This window comes from Pseudopodoces humilis, chromosome 1, assembly GCF_049639895.1.
Source record: "Pseudopodoces humilis isolate 2021_Gansu_Grassland_sample_001 chromosome 1, ASM4963989v1, whole genome shotgun sequence".
Lineage (NCBI taxonomy): Eukaryota > Metazoa > Chordata > Aves > Passeriformes > Paridae > Pseudopodoces > Pseudopodoces humilis.
This window is the reverse complement of record NC_142200.1, coordinates 115,920,603-115,941,365: the sequence shown is the minus strand read 5'-3', so window position 1 is coordinate 115,941,365 and position 20,763 is coordinate 115,920,603. Positions and strand designations below refer to the sequence as shown.

At 37.8% G+C, this 20,763-nt stretch overlaps 1 protein-coding gene across 6 annotated transcripts in view; it reads right to left on the bottom strand.

The window, feature by feature from the left end:
- The window catches only part of SATB1 (SATB homeobox 1), a 92,054-nt gene that overhangs the window by 29,259 nt on the left and 42,032 nt on the right, over positions 1–20,763 (bottom strand). For all 6 annotated transcript variants that reach the window (XM_014248714.2, XM_088057047.1, XM_088057055.1 and 3 more), the window contains 3 exons: positions 17,150–17,261; positions 14,374–14,828; positions 5,913–6,125 (listed from right to left, as the gene is read on the bottom strand). In XM_014248714.2, the coding sequence (XP_014104189.2) occupies positions 5,913–6,125; positions 14,374–14,828; positions 17,150–17,261 (780 nt within the window). The remainder of the gene's footprint in view (positions 1–5,912; positions 6,126–14,373; positions 14,829–17,149; positions 17,262–20,763) is intronic.

Here is a 20,763-nt window from a genome sequence, read left to right as displayed (position 1 = left end):
TCAAAATGTGTCTCTTCTATAAGCACACTGCCTTTTTGATTGCTACTGAGCTTCAAAAGACAGCTTCATGTTGTAGCAGTACTTCATAGATCACTTAACTGAGCTGTGAACACCCAGATAATCAAAAACCATCACACACCATGCTGTAGACATAATTTAAACTATGCTACTCGATTCACACTTTTCAATGTCCAATTTAATATGGATATGCATTTAACCCACGGGAATTACTGAAAATCCTCATTCTGGTTTGCAGATCACATCTATCTTTATACAGGTACAATAAATTCAACAGCATCTAATATGTCACCAAAGTTAAAACAAACAAACACACTCCTATTGCCTTCTGTTGATATTTAATTAGAGAACACTAACTGAATTCAGAAAACACTAATATCTGCATGAAAAAACAGTATTAGCCCAAAGATCTTCAGGGTAATAAAATCTTAAAGTTATAAAATTATGGGTTTGGGGATTACCAAGAGTTGTGGTTTGCAGTCACACCCTCTCCCCCTCCAATTCACTTAACTAGCTAAGTACAAAAATTATTCTCCTGTCTCTTATTAATTTCTCTTCAAAGATCAGATGTAGATTCTGGCTGGTCTTGATGGACTATTGGTCTGCTCTGGTCTGATGAATTCCATGCAGTAATGCCAATTAACCTCTTGGAGAATATCCATACATAAAACTGTTTCATAATTTATACATAAGCAAGCATCTAGGCTGTTGTGTTGAATTTAGAATTGAGTTCAAGACAGAGGCTGTTTGAAGCTGGGTTGAAAAAACACCCTCCTCCTCAAAAAAACCCAACAGAAAACAAAAAAGCTCTCAACGGTGCAACTTCAGGACTTGGTAGAGGAGGTGGAAAAAGTATTCATTTTGGAGAGAAAAACAAAACAAAACATAATCTCTCATCCACACTTAAGCACAACCTCCCACCCCACCCACACCTACAGCCATATTTTCTGTTTAGGAAAGAAAACATGTATCAGCTAATTTATTTTTTTTTTGACAGTAACCAAATTTTGCAAATACTAACTGAAGAGGGGAGCATTATTTTACAAATGTAACACACTGAAAATCAGGGATTCATTTGGCCATCTTCCTATCATCAGTCAATCAATCTAGTCTTCTAAGAATACTTGAAAAAAAAAAAAAATAACACATCTATCTCCTCCTGGCCAACTCAGATATATCTTCTCATCAAATGAGACTGATTACAGCAGCAAGAAGTTCTGGATTAATTCAATATTCCTAAAAAAAGGGTAAGTTGTCATAGAAGGAATAACCAGTATGAAGAGGCTTTCACAAACATGGAAGCTCATTCCTTCCCCATCGAAACTGAAACAAAAAAATCTTATATAACACATTCTCATAAGTACTGTTTTAGCTTGGGAACAAAAATCTTCTTTAATCCTGGTTTAGCTTTTAATATTACATTGTACATTAAAATTCATAAAGTAGTTCATTCCAGGCAAAACAAACTACTTTTCAGTTCTGCTCTGCAAATAGCAGAGGAGGTACAATAAATGCTGTTGCTTTCAGAACAGCTTTTATCAGGACAAGGTTTACTACTCCATTATTACAGTGGCGCCTGGAAGTGCAGTTATACTTAAGTGTCAGGGTTTCCATTAACTCTCCTCCATGGTGGTTTTTGCGGGGGTGGGAGGAGAGGATTGCATTTATTATTTTATTCATTTTTACTATCGTTAAAATGCAACTTGGCACAAAGATTATCAACCTAAATCTCAAATTTTGCCATCTTAAAAACATGAAATTTTCTGGTGGTGATATATGGAACATGCATGTACTTAAACTCTAGGAACTCCACCATAAGTTTCATGGAAGTGATGTAATCCAGAACTCCTTGCAATGGAGATTCACTGGTCCTCAAACACCATCAAAGCAGTGCTCTCCAAAATACCAGTCTTTCAAGAGTAACATCCTATCTCTGAGACCCAATCCACAACTGCTTTAACATAAAGGAACTGTAATTTATCTGCAGTCAGAGGGAGGCCAGGATTGTATTTATGAGATGAAGGTTTTGGTCAATGAGTACTTAGAACCATGACTCATGCAAGATTTGTGGCTCCTTCTTAAAACATTGCCATGTTAAAATAATATTCTGCTTTGACATTACACGTACTCTGTTTTTACACAGGGTGATGATGGGCCCCAAGGGTTAGCACAAATTTTCTTTGGGGAATATGGGTGGCAAGAAAAATTTCTTCCCCAGCTCTGCTGAAATGGAGATTACTTGTCCTGAGAAAGAAGTGTTTATAACTGCAGGATGGCTAAAAACCTTCAAGCAGAATATTTTGGAAAAGAAAATCTGTAACTTAGCTACCTGTCTCCATTTTTCCCCCTACAAATTGTACATAGGAGGCAGGAGTCATCTCCCCATATCCCAAAGTGCCCTAATGAGACATGAAGGCCAACCCTAGCATGTCAGCATCCTCTAAAAGTATCCCCAGATTATCTCATTTCCACATAACATGCAGTAGACTCATTCTCTCAACTTGACCTAGGAATACCCCAAAAGGGCCTCTATGGGGTGATCTGCAAGATGAAGGTGTTGAAGAGCGGGGGGAAATTATTAAAAGAAATAGAACATGAAAGGACCTTTTCCCTTCCTTCTAGATCGCAGAGGTTAAATGACGTCTCCATGCAGTACCTACCTGATGGAGATGCCAATATTTATAAACTCCAGTGCCCCAGGAAATAGCCTGACAGACAGGCTTCTGCCCCAGGGGTGGCAACTCGAACAATGTCCAAGGGAAAAATCCTTGTGTACGCCGTCTCCTTGTGCTCAGTCCACCAGTGTGCAAGATAGTAGCAGACTTTTACAACTTGACCAGCTTAGAGGGCTATACACGCATCCCAAAAGCTCATGCATTAGAGGCTAATGATTTCAATTAAAAAAAAAAAAAAGTAAGATTTTGCATTTTGTTTAAGTCAGAGAGAAAGGGAGAAGTAAGGGGGACAAAGAGCTTCTTAAAGGATTTCAAAAGAGAGCTGGAAACAATCCAGATACATTAGCTCAAGTAGCAACTAGTAAGAATGCTGTAAAAATGAGATAAATTCAACACTGTTCCTTCTAACTCAGGCATCGGGGTTTATGCTTGGTGAGTTCCTACTATCCAATCAGACCTCTAAGGTCACACTTTCTGTTTTTTGCATACAACAGAATGCAAAATTTACACAGAACAAGCTCAGCTGCTAAATGGTTAAGTCTGCTCTACTGTCTGGCCACCAGTTGGCAACACAAAAATGCAAAATAGATCCTTTTCAGGATGTTTATTTTCACATCCTTCCGAAACTGATAACTTGCAATTGCAAAATAAACCTTCATGTGTGGCATATTAGCTCCCATTTTTCATGGTTTCATAGTTTAATTGTTTCAAATGTTACACTGGTCTAAAGATTTAATATTAAATATGTTGGCTCTTGCATAAATTCTGTTGTCAGGATAAATGGTCTGTTTTCTCTTTCAATGGTTATCCGAGAAGCTCACAGCCAAGCTAGAAAAATATTATACTGTATTCCTGCGAAGTGATCTTTAAATAATTGCTTATAAATTTAGTAGTAAGGATGATAGTAATTTTATTTCCTTAGTATCAAATATTCAATAAACTGTGGACATTTTGGGGGAGGTATCACAGTAGCAGTTTGCATCAAAAATTTTGCAGTATCCTGACTGTAATTTATTTCTGCAGTGATTTGTGAAGTTACACTTGCCAGTGTTACAACTAGGATAATTTCACTATTATTTAAAGCATCAAATATTGTAGTTATCTTACCAATACAGATATTTCAATTTTCAAACTTAGGACTCTGAACACTTAGCAGCAGGTGAAAAGTGCTTCAGATGTTTATAGTGGGTAATTCTGGAAACATGTAAGAAGGTCACAAAGAATCACAACTCAGAGGTTTCTACATTCTCAGTCTATTCACTAGGGAAAATGAGTGTGTTTTTCTGAATGACAGAGAACAGCACAACAACTGGAAAAAATAAGTGCTTTGTTCTGTAGACCTCAAGTGTTAGTCTATAAGGTTTCCTTGTAAACTTGTGTTCCTTTTGAAAAGGATTAAAACAAAAACGTGTGCTGTTTCCACTTTGAACTGTCGCAATTAGGTTAACTATACTCCTGACTCACATTAAAAAAATGAAATGTAATTATGAACAGGAGCACAATAGAGACAGGTAGATTTAGCCCCCTCTTTCCCACTGAATCTGGACTTACAGTATGTACTGTCAGTTAAGAAAACCCCTAAGTCTCACTTTCTTTCTGGCTGCAAGGGATTTATACAGTTTAAAGTGTGAATTAAAACCAGTACAAAGACTACCTCTGACTTGACATCCTTCAGGAAGGTCCTGTAATTAACTCTGTTCTTTAGCTGTGAAATTGCCCAAGACCACTTGAGACAGAGTGAGACATTACCTTGGCAGAAAGAGATAAGTTAAGAAGGATGGTTAGCCTTGGCTCTGAATTATCTGGGCTGTGGGAGCAGGTACAGATATTCAAACAAACTCAAATGTTGTTTTAAACACAATTATCTCTATTTAACTATTTCCCACTAAAGCATTTCTGTGTAAATAGATTCTTGTCCTTTATCTTGAAGAATATCTATAGTGGATTTTACAGACTAAACTCAGTTAATGATAACAAAACTACACCATTAGTACAGTCTGTCTTTTCTGCTAAAAATTTCTTCTCTTGTGAAAAGTACAGGTCAAGGTGATCTTCTGCTCTCCCTCCTAGAATTTTGTTATTCATTACTTTAGTGTGGTCCACAGTATCCATTAGCTGAAGGAAAATTAGAAGAATAATCTCGAGAGGAATTTATAGCATTCCAAACGGGTATAGCACATAGTCACAGTCACAAGCCTATGACTGGTTAACAAAAACCTGCTGTTTCTGTCAAAAACTCACCCGTCACAAAATTCCCACAATCCCAAAGCCTTGCTTTGTTTAGCAAAACTGAACTCTGTATACAGCATGATTTCCACATATCTGCAGATCAGTTTGCTTTTTCCTTGCATAGGTACAACCTTGAGCCACAGCAATGCAGAGCATTTCTGAAAATATATAGGTTTTGGAGTGAACCATGTTTCTTTGTGGAAATCCTGTACATTCCTATGGCTCACATGCATTTCTCATGTACCTTAAAACAAGCATCAGAATTTCCTTGATCAACACAAGGACTGCACCATTGAATCTCTCGATCCCACTCTATCAAACTTTGTAATTTTTGAAAAATTAAATCAAATCAATTTTAGAGAAATCAATAGGAGCTTCATTTTAACAAATACTACATGAAACTTTAACGAACATATCCAAATCATTCAGAGCAATGGATTTAGTAAGCCTGTTATTTTACACAGCTGTCATTAGCTCAAGCTGGTGAAAGTATGCCCAGCATTTTGGGATGGGATCTTCTTTCCCTCATCACTTTAGTTTTACCTGTTTGCTTTCTGGAAAAATATTTTTTAAGGCACTACAAGGTACTCACACTTCTGCTTTCATTCCCTCTCAGTTTAATGGTCCAAATCCTCCAAAACGCCTCTCTGAAGCTATAACATTAAGAAGCTAAGAATTGTAAGAAAAGATGACAGCTAAAAGCCATCATCTTCCATGCCCAGTAAAGCTTGTACCTCAATAAAATGAGTAAAAAATTCTGTAGGAACCATAACGGATAGAATTTATCTTAAAATTAGAAAATAGGTAGTAATAAACTGCTACTATCATCCATTATATTTCTTAAATTTAATTTGCGATATGCACTGCAAGTAATGATTCCATGAGTGTTTAAAAATAGTGAAAGGTTTCTTCTTTTTCAGAAAGGTCTCACCCAGTGGGACAGTGAGAGAACACAACAAGAAAATCCCAAAGGCAGAGAGAGCAGTTTACTTGTGGAGGCCGGCTGGGCGGTGTGCTTATGAGAGGCGCCGGGCCCATCGCAGAGGCTGCGTTCAAGCTCCTTTCCCTTTCGTCCTGGTAAATTCGATCTCGTTCTGCTTCTGGCAGCTGCAAGAAGTTCTGCATAGCCCGAAGGTTTACCAGCAAGGACTGCGAGGCAGTCTTGGGATCCTCTTCTTTTCGGAGGATTTCTGAGAGCAAGCCCTGTAGGGAAGAAAAAAAAAAATAGGCTCGAGAGTTAGCCTAGGTGAGTGTCTGCAAAACTGTGCTCTGCAAAGCCATTGTTTATCAGTCCTCGTTCTTATTACCACTGGACTGGGAATGAGAACAGTAAATGCGCTATTCACATAGGATTATATTAATGGCATTTTAGGTAGCAGAGAAGAGAGCCTCAGTACCCTAAATTTTATTAAGCACCTGTTTTAAATAGAACATAAACAAAATCTTCCTAACTGGTCTTCCTCCTTTTACTGGCTTAACTTGCCATGATATCTTCCACAGTCCACAGACAGTCACGAGACACTAAGGATAAGTAAGATACACTAGGGGGTTCTCAGGCTTCACAGGCAAAATGCAAACCTTAAAAAAAGGCTTTCCACATTTCTAGCAACTTAAATAGATCTTTCAAAGGAAATTATATTTCACAACTACTCTGAGACTATAAACTTGCAATGTTCCGAAAGTACTGCTTCACTGACTCAGGGCCATATTTTTTATAAGTCAATATTTCTTTCTAAGAGTTGCATATTGGAGTTTAACAAGTGAGGAAACTCTTTGGATGCCCTTGTTCCTCCTTCTTGCACCTTCCTCTCTCTTCATCAGGAAAACCCTAATCCTCAAATAGTCCATCGCCTGGGGTATTTATATTTAATGTCAACAGGTTCTTGACATCTCCTCTCCCTTCTAGTTTCTCCTTTTAAATATGTTGGGCATTCAAAATGATCTACTGTCTTGCAGTAACAAGATGGTGATAGGAAAGGTAACTTTTAGAAAAGCAGATGTGAACTACTACTTCGAATAAATGTTGTTGCCATGCTGGGAAAGAGAGAGGATTGGCATACTTATAGTGTAACAAGGGAACATATACGTGAATTTCAAGAAATAACATAACTCAATGTTTCTTTTCCTGAAGAACTGTTGTAAGATATGCAGGATAACAGAGGGGTAAATAGAGAGAGGGGAGCAGACAAGAAAAAAGCCAAAACTAACGTAAGTAATGCTGACTAAATATATCTATTCCTCAGGGGGTAAAAGAGAATGATATGGCCAAGGAAATCTTTTTTTGGAAGTCTGATGCTAACAGCACCTGTGGAAGTTGTCACCTCTCTCAAAGGTCTCATCCTACCAGAAAAAAGACCCTTAGGGAGGTACTGCTGCAAAGCCACTGCTCTGGAGCAGCTGTGCTTAGGCAGGACCAGGGCCCACCCAGTGTGGGTGTGAGCTCTGCACATCCCTGTTGGGTGATGAGGACAGAGGTACCAACCACTACACCTCAGCCAGTGTGGTCCTCATGGCCCTGTCTGTGCCTACTCACCTAACAGGGAAATGGGATGGAAAAAACCCAACAATCTTTCCAGCATTAAGCATGAAAAATATTTCAGAGGAGGATAAAAAAAAAATAATCTTGGTGGATACTTCCTTACCACTTTTCTTGACCCCTCCTCTTTTCTGGTATCCAGGCAGAAATTACTCAGCAGGTAAATAAACAAGTTATTGACAAAAGTGGCATTTGGGTGATGTTTTAATTTTTTTTTTTTAATGGTTAGTCTAATAATAAATTTACTTATAAGCAAACATGGAAAATAAATTTGTGTCTATAATATTTTCTACTTTTAAGTACTCAAACCCACAGTTAGCAATGTTTGTTAGTGGTAGGGTTACACAATCCATCCCAAGAGGAGGTACAAAACGATTTTGTTCTACTGGAGACAGGCAAAGCTGTCTGCAGAGCACAAGATATAGAGAACAGAATAGAAAAATTTAGGTTGTAAGGGACCTTTAAGATCACTGTGTCCATTCATTAACTGTGTACTGCCAAACCCACCGCTAAACCATGTCCCCAAGTGCCACATTTATATGTCTTTTAAATACCTCCAGGGATGGTCATTCCACCACTTCCCTGTCTGCCTGTTCCTGTGCTGGACAACATTTTTGAAGAATTTTTTTCCTAATATCCAATGTAAACATCCCCTGACATAACCTGAGAACATTTTCTCTCACCCTGTTGCTTGCTACTTGGCAGAAGAGACCAACGCCCACATTGTTCATCTCCTTATAGGTAGTTGTAAACATGTGTGATTTCTGACTGTTTCTGTGCTGGAGACACCTCTCCATGGAAAAATGAGCAAGAAAAACTAAACTCAAGTGGACTGAACATTGTCAGGAGAGAAGACAGCCTCCTTACAAACAGCCACCACACACTGTCAGCCACAGGAAATGTCCTTAAAAAATACTTCAGCCCATAACATAAAGCATTTGCTTGTAAAAGCCTAAGCCACAAAGTGGGGAGCTGAAAACGGTAGAAAGGCTGATTTTATTGTATAACTTTTCCCTCTCCAGTGAAATAAGTAAATAAAGAAAATGCTGTTGCTTGTTTTTTTAACTTTTGCCTGCATTTCCACTGCTATGGGACACCTCTTTGTGATTAGAAATTCTCCTCTCTTCCCCAGTCATTGTCATGACCCTGAGGAGGGAGCAGAGCAGAGGACAGTGATGCAGAGAGAGGAGGGGATATGACAGAGCATTGATTAGGCAAGGACGTGTTTGCTTCTAGACTCTAAACCTAACAGTGAGAATATGTAAGCAAAAACCATGAAAACAAAGATGTAGTACCAGGTGCAGGCAGTCTTAGAACAGTTTGCCAGCTTCATATATTACTTCATTGCTACTACTTCAAGTTTTGAGCACAAAACTTCAGCTAAAAGTTGCTAGACAAGACATACAATGGGAAAAATCCTAGAAAGAAAATACCGGCTCTTGCATGCTGGCCTGTGCTGATATGCATTAATTGTTCATTTTACCAAGCTTGAACTGCTTTTCCAGGACACTGGTCTTGGTGTGATCTCCTGATAGTGTACCTCAAGTTACATGAAAACTAAGCATGTTTTGCAAAGAGATCATAAACACAGGCTCAGAGCTCTTCTCACTGTTCCTTCCTTGTATTCTTTTTGCACTGGAAATGTATTTTTTTAAAATATTCCCAGGTTCCATTTGGAAAAAAAAAGAAGAAAGTTTACATGTCATCACAAGTATAATTCATTACTAATGGCACAAAAATGTTCAATAAATATTATCAAGGCTTTCAAAAGCTCATTACAAATTCTTTAAAAATGGAGATAAATGAAAGTGTCTGCCAATATGAACAAAAACACTGCTTGTCTAGCCCCCAGTTTGTCTCCTCCTTGAACGTAATCACTGATTCAAATAGATTTTTATCAGTGCAATAGAACTTCAAAGCTTACAGAAGAAACATGCAATTTGCCCAAACCTTCCCAAAACATGCAGAACATCCCTAAACACTACCCCTCTTGGCTGAAGGGTGCTCCCATCCCATGTCCAGGTGGAAGATTACTCCCAAACTCCACCCCCAAGCCTGGATCCTAGCCAAGTAAGTTATAAGCAGACACATTTATCTATGCCGCTTAGTAGCAAGAGGAGAGCTGTCATGATAGTGTAATAGCACCTTTTTACCTTTTATTCAATAGTGATATGGATAGTGTACTTTTTCTTAAATTACACTATGAAGAATTATATGAATACAGTGGCAATTTCTGTTATACTTAAGCAGGCAAATTTCTCTCTACCACATAATTTACAGAACTCAAATTCAATAAAACATTACATGATGGTCCATTACTGTTATCAATTTTGAATAATCCATCTTCATTTTTCATTTTACTGGAAAATAAAGTGTGCCAAAGACAAAGTGGAAGGAAAAAAAAAAAAGGTAGTGCCTGAGAAGGTGGTTTGTGTAAACTTAGATTTTGTTTTACAATTACACAGAGCCATTTAGTGCATCCAAGCATTCTCCTTTGAAATAGCAATTGCACAGAATTAGCATGAGCACAGTCCTAAATACACAGAAGTTTTCACATATGAGAAAAGGCATTATACATGAGCAAAAGGCAGTATGCCCTGGTAACTAATATTTTAAACAAGCATGGAGCTCAACTAGAAATGAGGGAAAAGGAAAAGTGAGAAGCACTGAGAAATACTCCAAAACCTTCAGATCAAATGTTGTCACTTGTGGGAAAAAGAAAAGTACCGAAATTCAGCAAAAAGCACTCTTCATTTTTTCATGAAGAGCCACGAGGTGACTGCCACATAACAGCACCGGAGTCCCTGCAGCAAACCTTACAGCTGAAAGTGTACACAGAGACAGGCAGCCCTCAGTTCCAGTTCCAACCACAACCATGACTAACACAATTCCTTGCTCGCACAGTGCGGGCTCGTCACCCCGCCATGCACCGGGCTAAGCTACACCTTCGAGTCAAATGTCAGACTGGCTGCGGGAACCCAAGCCTTTCGCTTCCTGACTCATGCTAACATTTAAAAACACACAACAGAAACGGGAGAGGAGTTTATTTGTTTAGGGCTCTGAGAGCAGTTCAGCCCAACAAATGTTGATGCTGCACTCCAGCTCTAAGAACAAAACAGGGTAGAGGAACTCCCAGTTTAACTTAACATTTGAAACAGCAGGCAGAGCCTCTCTGCTGGTGGGGGGCTGTGGCACCACATTTTGGGGGGCTACCCCAATGCATCATCACTGTCACACTATGGCTGTTGGGGCTACCCAGGGCAGCAAACTGATCACAAATACCATTTTCTAGCCTGAAAAGCACAAGAAAATACTGGACTTGCTCTTTCAAGACAGTAGATGTATCTGCACAGTGCACTGACATCAGCTAAAACAAAATATTAATGTTTATTAATTTGATGAACTGACAACTGAAACGTAAGTGTCTCAGTTTACCAAAATTATCCTGGCAGACTGGTAGTCACCTTTGGACACCTTGCTTGAGGTGAAACTCAGATCTGCCAGCACAAGTACTAACTCAATAAAGTTTTCCACGGTGCATTGAAAGGAGGTGCTAACAGGATTCAACCTGTTTCTTTGCATCCAGTGAGTTGGAATCACAACCACTGAAGGACAAGCAGAACTTCAGATCCTACTGTATCCTGAACACTTCCTAGAAGGACCATAGAGAAATTCCTCCCACCAAAACTGCTTCTTCTCCTTGCAACAGTTGTCCTATTGTGCCTGTACAGATATGAAGTTTCATTCAAATTATAGTTATCTGGATCTTTGATTAAAGTTTACAAAGCACATTCCTGAGAATTCAGTTTTGAAATTACCATTTGGAACTTAATGGCAGGGGGGAAATTAATCAAGATCACATTAAAGTCACACTCTCTCTTTCTTAAGGATACACTTCTAAGGTATAGTTAAGGGTTTGTGGTTTTTTCTGCTTTATAGATAACTAGTAATAGTAAAAAAAGACACTCTAGTTTTCAGAAGTATTTTTGCCAAATCCTTGGATTTTAAAAGGACATATTTCAAGTCAACATTTCTGCAGCCAAATTTTAAAATCTTGAAAATTAGGATCAAGTGTTGAATTGCCACACTACACTGGTAGAAACTTCCCACCCAAAAACCACCACCAAATTCTGCGTTTATAATCTAGAGCATAAGTCTGAAAAACAAAAGCATCTTCAGCCAATTTTGAAGTCCATTTTATTGCCTAAACATTAAGCTAAATCACTCTTAATTTATAGAACACTTCCTTCCTTAACTTCTACACTGAAAGCAAATCTCTCCCCACATCTGAGGCTGTATCACAACACCACGGTTTTCTTGCACAGAACTCCTAACCAATTTCAGCGAGTTCTTATGCCTTTAGAAACTGATGGTATGATATGGTCCCTGGATACTGCTCAAATATGTTTATGACAGTTTCAAAAATGTCAGTGGTAAGCCTGAGTTAGCTTTCTATCTCAGAAAACAGAACATGAATTTAAACAAGCATTTTCATTTTTCTAGCCAAAAATAATAAAAAAAAGAGGGGTATTACATTAAGCTGTGAGGAATTCAGAAATACAGCAAGCAGAACAAATTTTGAAAGTTTTCATGTAAGAATTGCTGGTACCTCTGTTTACCCTTGGACATTAGCTGTCACTGTGGGTAAAATGAACGATTTCCAGGTTTGCAAAGGTGAAATGCACCCATGACAAACTCCTCAAAAGCCTCAGTGGGGCTTTCCTTCGAATGAAAAGTATGATGAGATATTTTTTGGCAAAACTGGGGCTGACACTCTCTAGGTTCCTAGTATTTTTCCTTTTTGCTTCTTATATTTGCCACAAAACATAACAAATATTGAAAAATCTTACGTAGCTAACTGCAAATACTAACTTGATTAGCAAAAACAATTTGTAGGATGTAGTGTTACTACTCTGTGTTCTTTGAAATAGATTTGGTTGAAAATTACCAAAATATATAGGTGTATTTCATAGCTCTTCAGCGGAATTGTTTTCAATGTTCATTTTGGGGTTTCCTCCCAGTTCTGGATCACTCAACACATTTTACCAAGCCATTTTACAAAGTCTGGGGAAGAACTGAACTTTAAACAAATATTTAATAACATTTGTAGTAAGAAAAATACATAGCAATACATATTTTGATATATATTTAGTATAATAATACTAATATTAAAGTAAATAATCAGTATTTGCACTAGAAATCTTGTTCTACAGTTGCATTCATCACTTTGAAAGAGCATTTTGTCCTACTCTGTCATATAAATTCAATGCCCAGTCAGAACCAATCATCCTTGTATTTCAGGTAACAAATACTGCTTATGCACAAAGGATATGCCAAAAGCTGTATGCAAAACTTAGATGACAAAAATTGACCACTTCAGAGGGGGAAAGTTTAGATAAAAAAATGTGGTTTTAGGCAAACCTGAGAAAGAAGTAAATATAAAAGAAACTTTATTTTCTGAATTACTTGTTTGGCTTTTTGTCCAGGTAAGGTGGCAGCTGCAAACTACTGTAACATGGAAGCTACTCCTATTGCTTAATACTTTAGAGTATTAATAATTAAAATTTTAAACACTATATTAAACAACATTCACTTATTTGTAAATATAACAACTGACAGAGCCTGGACCTAACTTAATGTAAATAATCCCTGCATGAGTTCATGTAACCCATGAAATTTTGTATGAAAGGTCCAGATCTTGAAAACCTCCTCTGCTGTAAAGAGGAAAGACACAGAGCCCTACAGAGAATTCACACAATGACTCTACTTTCCTTTAGCTAAAGGAGGATGTAAAATATTGTAAAGCAATAGTAATTCAGAACAATTATAAATGACATACTGATTCAAACTTGCTACCAGAGCATTTGAAACAGAATTTTTATTCTCTAAGCTACGACAGGAGAAACAAAAACGTTTCAAGAGAAGCTCAAATTATGATCTTTTTTGTTATACTATAATCTACAATGGGAAAATTGTTCTCTAAGTATGTGTTTTCATTTAAAAATGTGGAACCGAAAGCAAATTTACCTATGTCTTTTTTAAATATTTCCCATTTTACAAAGTCCTATTAAAATATTTTATTTTGTGTTATAACACACTTCTAAAATTTTGAGATCTTATTATTTGCATCCAATATACTGCCATTTCTTCCATAATTTCTGCTTGATTAAATTCCATGCAACATGGCATTAAGTTAAATTCATAGAGCAGAATAAATTATAACAGGGTTAGCTTCTAAAACAGGTGTAAAAAATAACACATTTTAGTGTTACTTATCAGCTTTGCTAGGGCTGGCTTTTTCTGCATTGAAGAGCTGAAGTATATGTTCTGATGTGGACATCGGCAAGCTCAGCAACTACTGTTTTTGCAACAAACCACAAAAATACATGAAGAGAAAAGGTAATCTAGAGATAAAGCTTTTAATTTTTAATTTTTCAGAAGCCTGAAAAAATGTTATTAGGACTCTCACTGGAAAATGATAAAAATAAACGCAAGTTTGAATAAAAGACCATCTCCAGTATACCTGTGAAATAAGACAGGTTGTTCAGTGCGTGCAGGTGGTCAGAGCAAGTACAACTCTACAACACAAAAGGCAATCTGTTGGGTGACTTTGTGGATGGTTCTGCACAGAGCTGTTCATTTCCTTTACTGGGAAATTCAGCTATTCATAAACCATCACCACTGGAGAGGAGCCATGCTTCCTGAAAGGACAGTGGGTATATCCACAAACCAGTCCCTAAGGATTTCAGTACGGTATCAACATGGACAGTGATCCTGCAAGGAAGCATGGTTCCTTCAGATGAGATAAGTGACAAGGTAGAAATGAGAATACAGACCTAGAAGATAGCAATTACTAATTAGAGAGAGAAAGGACTCCTACACTTAAAAAATTAGAAAAGAAAAAAGATGACTGACCTGAGTTCGGTTAAAAGCCACACGTGCAAATACTGCCTGTGAGATTCCTGCTCGTTTCAATTCATCACGGACCCACTGGTAGATTTCGGAAGACACCTCTGTGTTCGTTGAGACCTGCTGCTCCAACGGCTTGTTCATGGATCTACTGACAGGAGGAGGGTGGTTCAAGTACTGTTGGTTTAAGGACTGCTGGGCTAGAAGTCTGTTCACTGCATACTGCTGGTTCAGCAACTGGGCCATTACCAGCTGCTGATTTACCAGCTGAGGGCTAATGGGAGTAGATACAAGTCCAGGGTGCAGGTTTGGAAGCGGGGTCCGAACTGATGGTTGACTACCATGAGAAAGCTGAACAGGAGATGGAGGCTGTTCGGCTGTGTTCCCTGGGACTGGTTGCTGACCGAAGTTGACATGGTTGGCACCTTGCTGGGATAGTTCAGAAAGGCTATCCATCTCAACTACAGCAGAAAAGAAACATTGAAAAGGCCAACATCAGACTGAAAATCACAAACTTGACTGTCCTCACAAGACATGCTAATAAAAATAAAAAAATGTAAAATGGTGCAACGCAACCCAAGCATGCGTGGGTTGCTGCATCCCACAGTGACAGACACAGGGGACTTCAGACAAAGCACTAACCAACTGGAGACGGGGCAAAGACAAGAGACAAAAATCCACTCTGTGCTGTGGATGATACAGGTGCAACAGCAAGTGCATGTGTGCAAAGGATAAGGAGGGCTGTTGTGGGAAAACATGTCCCAGCCAGAGAGAGAGAGGCCCCCAGTGACTGTTTTGTTCCTCCCATGAGGTCCCTGCCATGACATCTGCAGTTCCCAGCCACTGGAAATCTGTAACAAGCAGGGTGAGGTGTAGACCTCCCCATGCTCTGCTAATTTCTAGATGCTGCATCAATTGTATGGGACTGCTAGGAACTAGTATAATTTATGTAAATTACACAGATGGGCTGCTTTATCTTGCAACCATGTATGCATGGTTTTTTTCAGTGACTTGCAACATGGTTGAATTTTTTTCTTATATTAACTCATCTGCCTTTGACACACCCTCCTTTTTAAATAACAGCACAGTTTTTTAAGCTACAAGAGTTCTTCCAGTTCCCCTCTTGTGCATGATTAAACAATATCAAATAACAGTAGCTTGATATAAAGGAGTCTCCTTTTTATCAGCATTTGTAACTTTTTTTATTCTAGAGCTTTAGCAGCTCTGGTCTGGAAATAGCCTTAAGAAAATAAGCTTTATTTAAAAACCAAAAGTCCAGTATTTTCACAAAAGTGTTGTAGCAATTTTTTTTCTTATACTAGTAAGGTTTGTTTTTTTTTTTAAGGCAGTGTCTGAGCTTGTCACAGTAATCATGATCTTCACTAACAGTCATCAGTGCAAGGCCACCCTTTCCTCCACAAGGATCAGAGCTGCATGAAGTAATTGGCACTTGGATTCCCACCTGCCTCCCCATCTTCCTCCCTTATCTTATCATGGGCAGAAAACTGACAAATAAAAAACAAGACTTTTGTTCTGCAGAGACTTCTGGTGTCCATAGCCTGGATCAATACCCAAGCAGTATTGCTACTCCTCACACAGGTGACTTTGGGGGCAATGCTGCCTCTTCTGACAGCATTAGTTTACACAAGAATACACAAACACACATTTTCTATTCTCTGGCTTCACTGACTCAGAGTGAATGAAAGATGAACCTGTCTTGGCAGACCATATAAGTAAAATTTTGCAAGGGTTGCCCCATGCAGGAGCACTGCTGCAAGGGACATGGGAGAGACTGCTGTGGAAAGGTCACTCTTCCCATATGGCCACTCCGCTGCCTCACACAAGGACCACCTGAAACCAAGTGAAGTCTTACCACTAAATTTGGTGGTCTCAGAAAAAGGGTTCCGTGTTGCACAGAAGGTACAAAGTAGACTAAGGAAAGAAGCTGCCTTTTTTCACTCAGGGAAAGTAGAGATCAACCCAAGTGGGCCATTCACTCAAGACAGTAATTCAAGCAATTATCACAAAAGTGATGCATTGTCTTCATTACAGCCTTAAGCTATAAAAGGCAAGGAACCCGTTTTGGTAGATGAATGATTTTGCTTCAAATACTGAAAGCTAAGTCAAGCTCAAAATTCAATCCAAACTGAAGTCCTATTTTTCCATTCTGTTGAATTCTATGTAGAAATTTTCTGACATAAAGTGTTCAAAATTATGTGAACAGGTTAAATAAAGATAAAAGGTATCACAGAATTGATAGATTTTTTTCCTCCAATAATTTACTTGTCCTTAGGACAACAAGCAAACAATTGTCAAAACAACTATTTGTTAAAATTAATTGAAATTAGGGTCCCAAGGTTAAAGAAAGATATGAATTTATAAAATTACAGCATTCTTGCTGGAAGGTAGTGATAGCTGTAGAAGCCTGTTTCTTTAAATATACATTAACCAGAGCGAGAAAAAAATACATACATTAAAAAGTCAGTTCGTCACAGTTCCAGGAACAGGTTTTCTAAACAATTATTCTGGGTGGTAGAAGATCTCTAGATTTGCAGAATGACAGCTTTACATCTCTGGCAACCCAAGTCAGCTTGGCTGTTTCAATAGCAAATATTTATTTAAATGAATTCTTTCACTATATATGTACTTTCTACATCTACTCATCAAAAGCATCCTAAACTTATCGTGAAGGGAACTGGCTTCTTATATGACTGTGACAGACCTCAATGTGACACATAATGGTATGTAACCACCATCAAGGCAATTTTTTTTTTTTGCTTACCCATCATATCTTTTGCCTTCTTGAAATGTTTATACCACCTTCCAAATTCCTGACATTTTGCTGCTGAGACATTTGCATAGTAAGTGCTGTTCACAATGGAAGAAATCATACTCTGTGTGAAAAGGGGAGAAGAAAAAAAAAAATCTGTAATACAGAGCAGTACAAGTCAAAGCACAAATTATTTCAATTGTTGAACCATTATATTTTTAAAGTTTGAGAACCATATTGCATTTTAAATCCTATCATCCAAAGCCTTTTAAAAAACTCATTAATTGAGCATGAAAACAAACCAAGGTATATTGTAAATGGGAGCAAAAAATAGCAGATGTACTAAGGGAAGAACAAAGTTATCGACCAAGAAACATCATGCAATGGGATGGGCTCTGGACAGAAGATGCTAATCTTGAAAGTGAATTTTGTTCATCCTATTTCTGCTTTTATATTTGATTGACCTTCACATACCCACATAGGCATACAATTCCTACACCGCCTTTACAATTGCAAGCAGTGACCCAAGTTACCCATGTCCAGTTCCTCTGTGCCACTTATCACAGAGTAGACTCCAGAAAATCATAGGATAAAACTTTATCTGAATGACCTATGAATAGGATAAAATATGGGGTTTTTAGCAGAATAAAATATGTATCTAATAACCCAAAATGAACCCAGCCTTGTTTTTCCTCAACAGGGTATTTTAAGTGATTTGCAAAAACAGGCTTATGAAAAGCTTATTGTCATGTCTAATTCTGTAACTGAATATTATCTGTAAAATAGACCAAAGGAAGATTGAGATGATTTTTTTCTCAAAGGTTCTCGAGATATCAGATAGCTACAGTGAGAAATTTACCTTCTGCTCAGTTTTGACCAATTTTAAAATAGTGGAATTTACAATGCATAAAACTTTCAGTTCCAGTACATTCTTTTACAAATCAATTAAGACCAAGCCTTGAAAAATGAGATAATGCTCCAACTTGAAAATTATACTTACTATATGATGTATGAACAACAAAATTAGCAAATATAATTCTGACAGACTGAACTTCACTATCTTTTAAATTTCTATGTGGAAAGTAGTTACTTTTGGCTTAACTACAAGAATTGTCCAGTTTATCAAAACAGCAATGACAGTCAAGAAGACAAAGCCTTGATTATTCTATTTCTTCATTATACAGTATGTAACATATAGATACATTTGTGCTATCTTACAAATCATTTAGAGCATCAACCCTTTGTTACACCAACTACAATAACCACTGGAAGGAAGAGTCTGGAGTAAAAATGCAGTAAATTTTACTGTAAGTGTTCTTTAAAAGGCTAGTTCAGTTTCTGACTAAAAGTACCTTCATTATTGATCTTAGTGAAGTTCATTATAGTAATTTTCTAAGGTATTAGTAGCAAGCTGTTCATGGAGGCTCAGAACTGCAAGAGTAAGGCAGCATTATTTATGCCAAACGTGCATATCCTCTACTCACCAGGCAGGTATTTTAATGTTTCTCCGAATCACCGAAATTCTTGCCACTTCTTGAAACTAACTTGGCATTTCTGAAACTAGCTAGAAGTCTTTTGTCAGTGGTATAAAAGGAGAGTGAAATTTTAATAGACTACCACAAGTCTAACCTGAATGACCAGAACCAAGCTCAGCTGAATCCAATTTCAACTTCCAGTATAACAGCAGTATACTTAATGTCTAATATGTACAAAATTATCTTTTAAGCTCTTTTATAGATTAAACTATCTTAAACATGGGCATGTGATACATAAGGCGTGATTTAACAAGCCCTGTGGATCTGACCTGGCAAATTATATTAATGCACAGACTACTTTCAGGAACTGCAGATCTGTATGTGCAAAATGGGGAACTGCACCTGACAGAGACTATCATCCCACACCAGCTCATGTATTTTGCAGATGCCATTTAGACTTCAAGGTGGGTTTCTCTTATTTTACTTTGCCTTTTTCAGATGTGTTCTCCCGCTCAACTAACCTTAAGCATGAAAACACATATATTAATTTTAGTAAATTACCCATTATTGAAGATGTTCATCTAAGATTTCCTAGTGCTCCCTTCCATGTCATTTTATAAAAATGATACACAAATGACATGGCAGTTTGCAACATATCCCCTGCTTCTCCAGGAATAAATTTAATGCAGTTTACAACCAAATAGGGGACTGGTCTGTTTAAGAAACACTGCTGAGAATTTCAGCTTCTCTGACACAATGTGAATTTCAAGCTTTGATGGCTAACACTCTGATGTTACTTCTGCTCTTCAAAGTAGAATTAAAAAAAAAAAAAGACAGACATTGTAAACACTTTTAAAAATGAAAATTATCCTGCATTTTCTTTGAGAACACTTCATGCAAACATTCAAGTGATATTACCTACGCTAAGAATCCTCATCAGGAGGAATCAATGATTTATTTACTAATTCACTGAAGGCAAAATTTTACAAGCCAGATAAAATATTATTACCTTGTTAGCTCAGAAAATATCTTGACAACACTGAATTTCATTGTTTCTATGCTTTATTTATTGTCATCAAACGTGAAGTCACATCAGCGCAGAGATGCACTTGGCTGTAGAAATTCCCTATTGCTATAGAATTCCTGTACATTTTAATGCCAATCTACTTACATAAAGGTCTTATGGCCTAAAACTCAAGATTAACCCCATGAGTTAGTGGTCTGCAGATTCATTATCTAGACTGAAGACACAGTGATGCTTTTTATATTACCTGGGTCATTACACTTGAGGAGTTCCCCATATCTTGAATTATCAATAATCAAAATAAAAATTATTGTATTTGAAGCACATCATATCCTAGTACTACTGCACATATCGCCCTTATCTGTGAGGCACAGAGGCAGATGCCCTCCACATACAAGGATGGCGAATATAAATATATCATACGAATATTCAAATGCATCACATGCATCACTCATAATCAAGTGTATTTTTCAGATGTTGCAAAGAAAATTGAGAGAACATAAAAACGTCACAGATATGCAATCTTATCTCCTTGTAGTTTATCCATGAAGGTAAGTTGTGAGACATCAAGATCTCAAATTTCCCTCTTTCCCCACTCCCATATCTCCCTCCCCACAACCACATCACTTGCAGTCATGTTCTGAGAATCGGGAGATCTCATCTGAAATGGTGCCACCTTCACAGAAATCCCACTATTCTGGAATGATACCATCTGCTGCAGCCCAAGTGCTCTTTTTTTAGCCAAATAAGTTAATTATAATTAGGCATCCAACAACTGTGTGAAGGTAGGGGTAGAATTTGTTCTGAGGTTCAGCTGAGGTTCACCCAGCGTAGATTGAACCAAATCCCATTTTCTCTGGAAGATTAAATACCAGAGATTAAATACCAGACACCATCTTTTTCTCAAAGAAGTTGGGGAACTCCCTGGGGAAATATCATAAATCTCAAGCAGGAATCGTTTCATATGCCCATCAAACAAAACCCAATAAAATGGTAGCATCAGACACCTTTTGTTTTGTGCCAGAATCTAACGCAAGGTGCATCCTGCAAGATACGGGAAGGACCCGAGCCTTTCATGCCGGCTCGTTGCTGCAGCCACCGCTGCAGGTGCTTCAAGGGAGGCATTT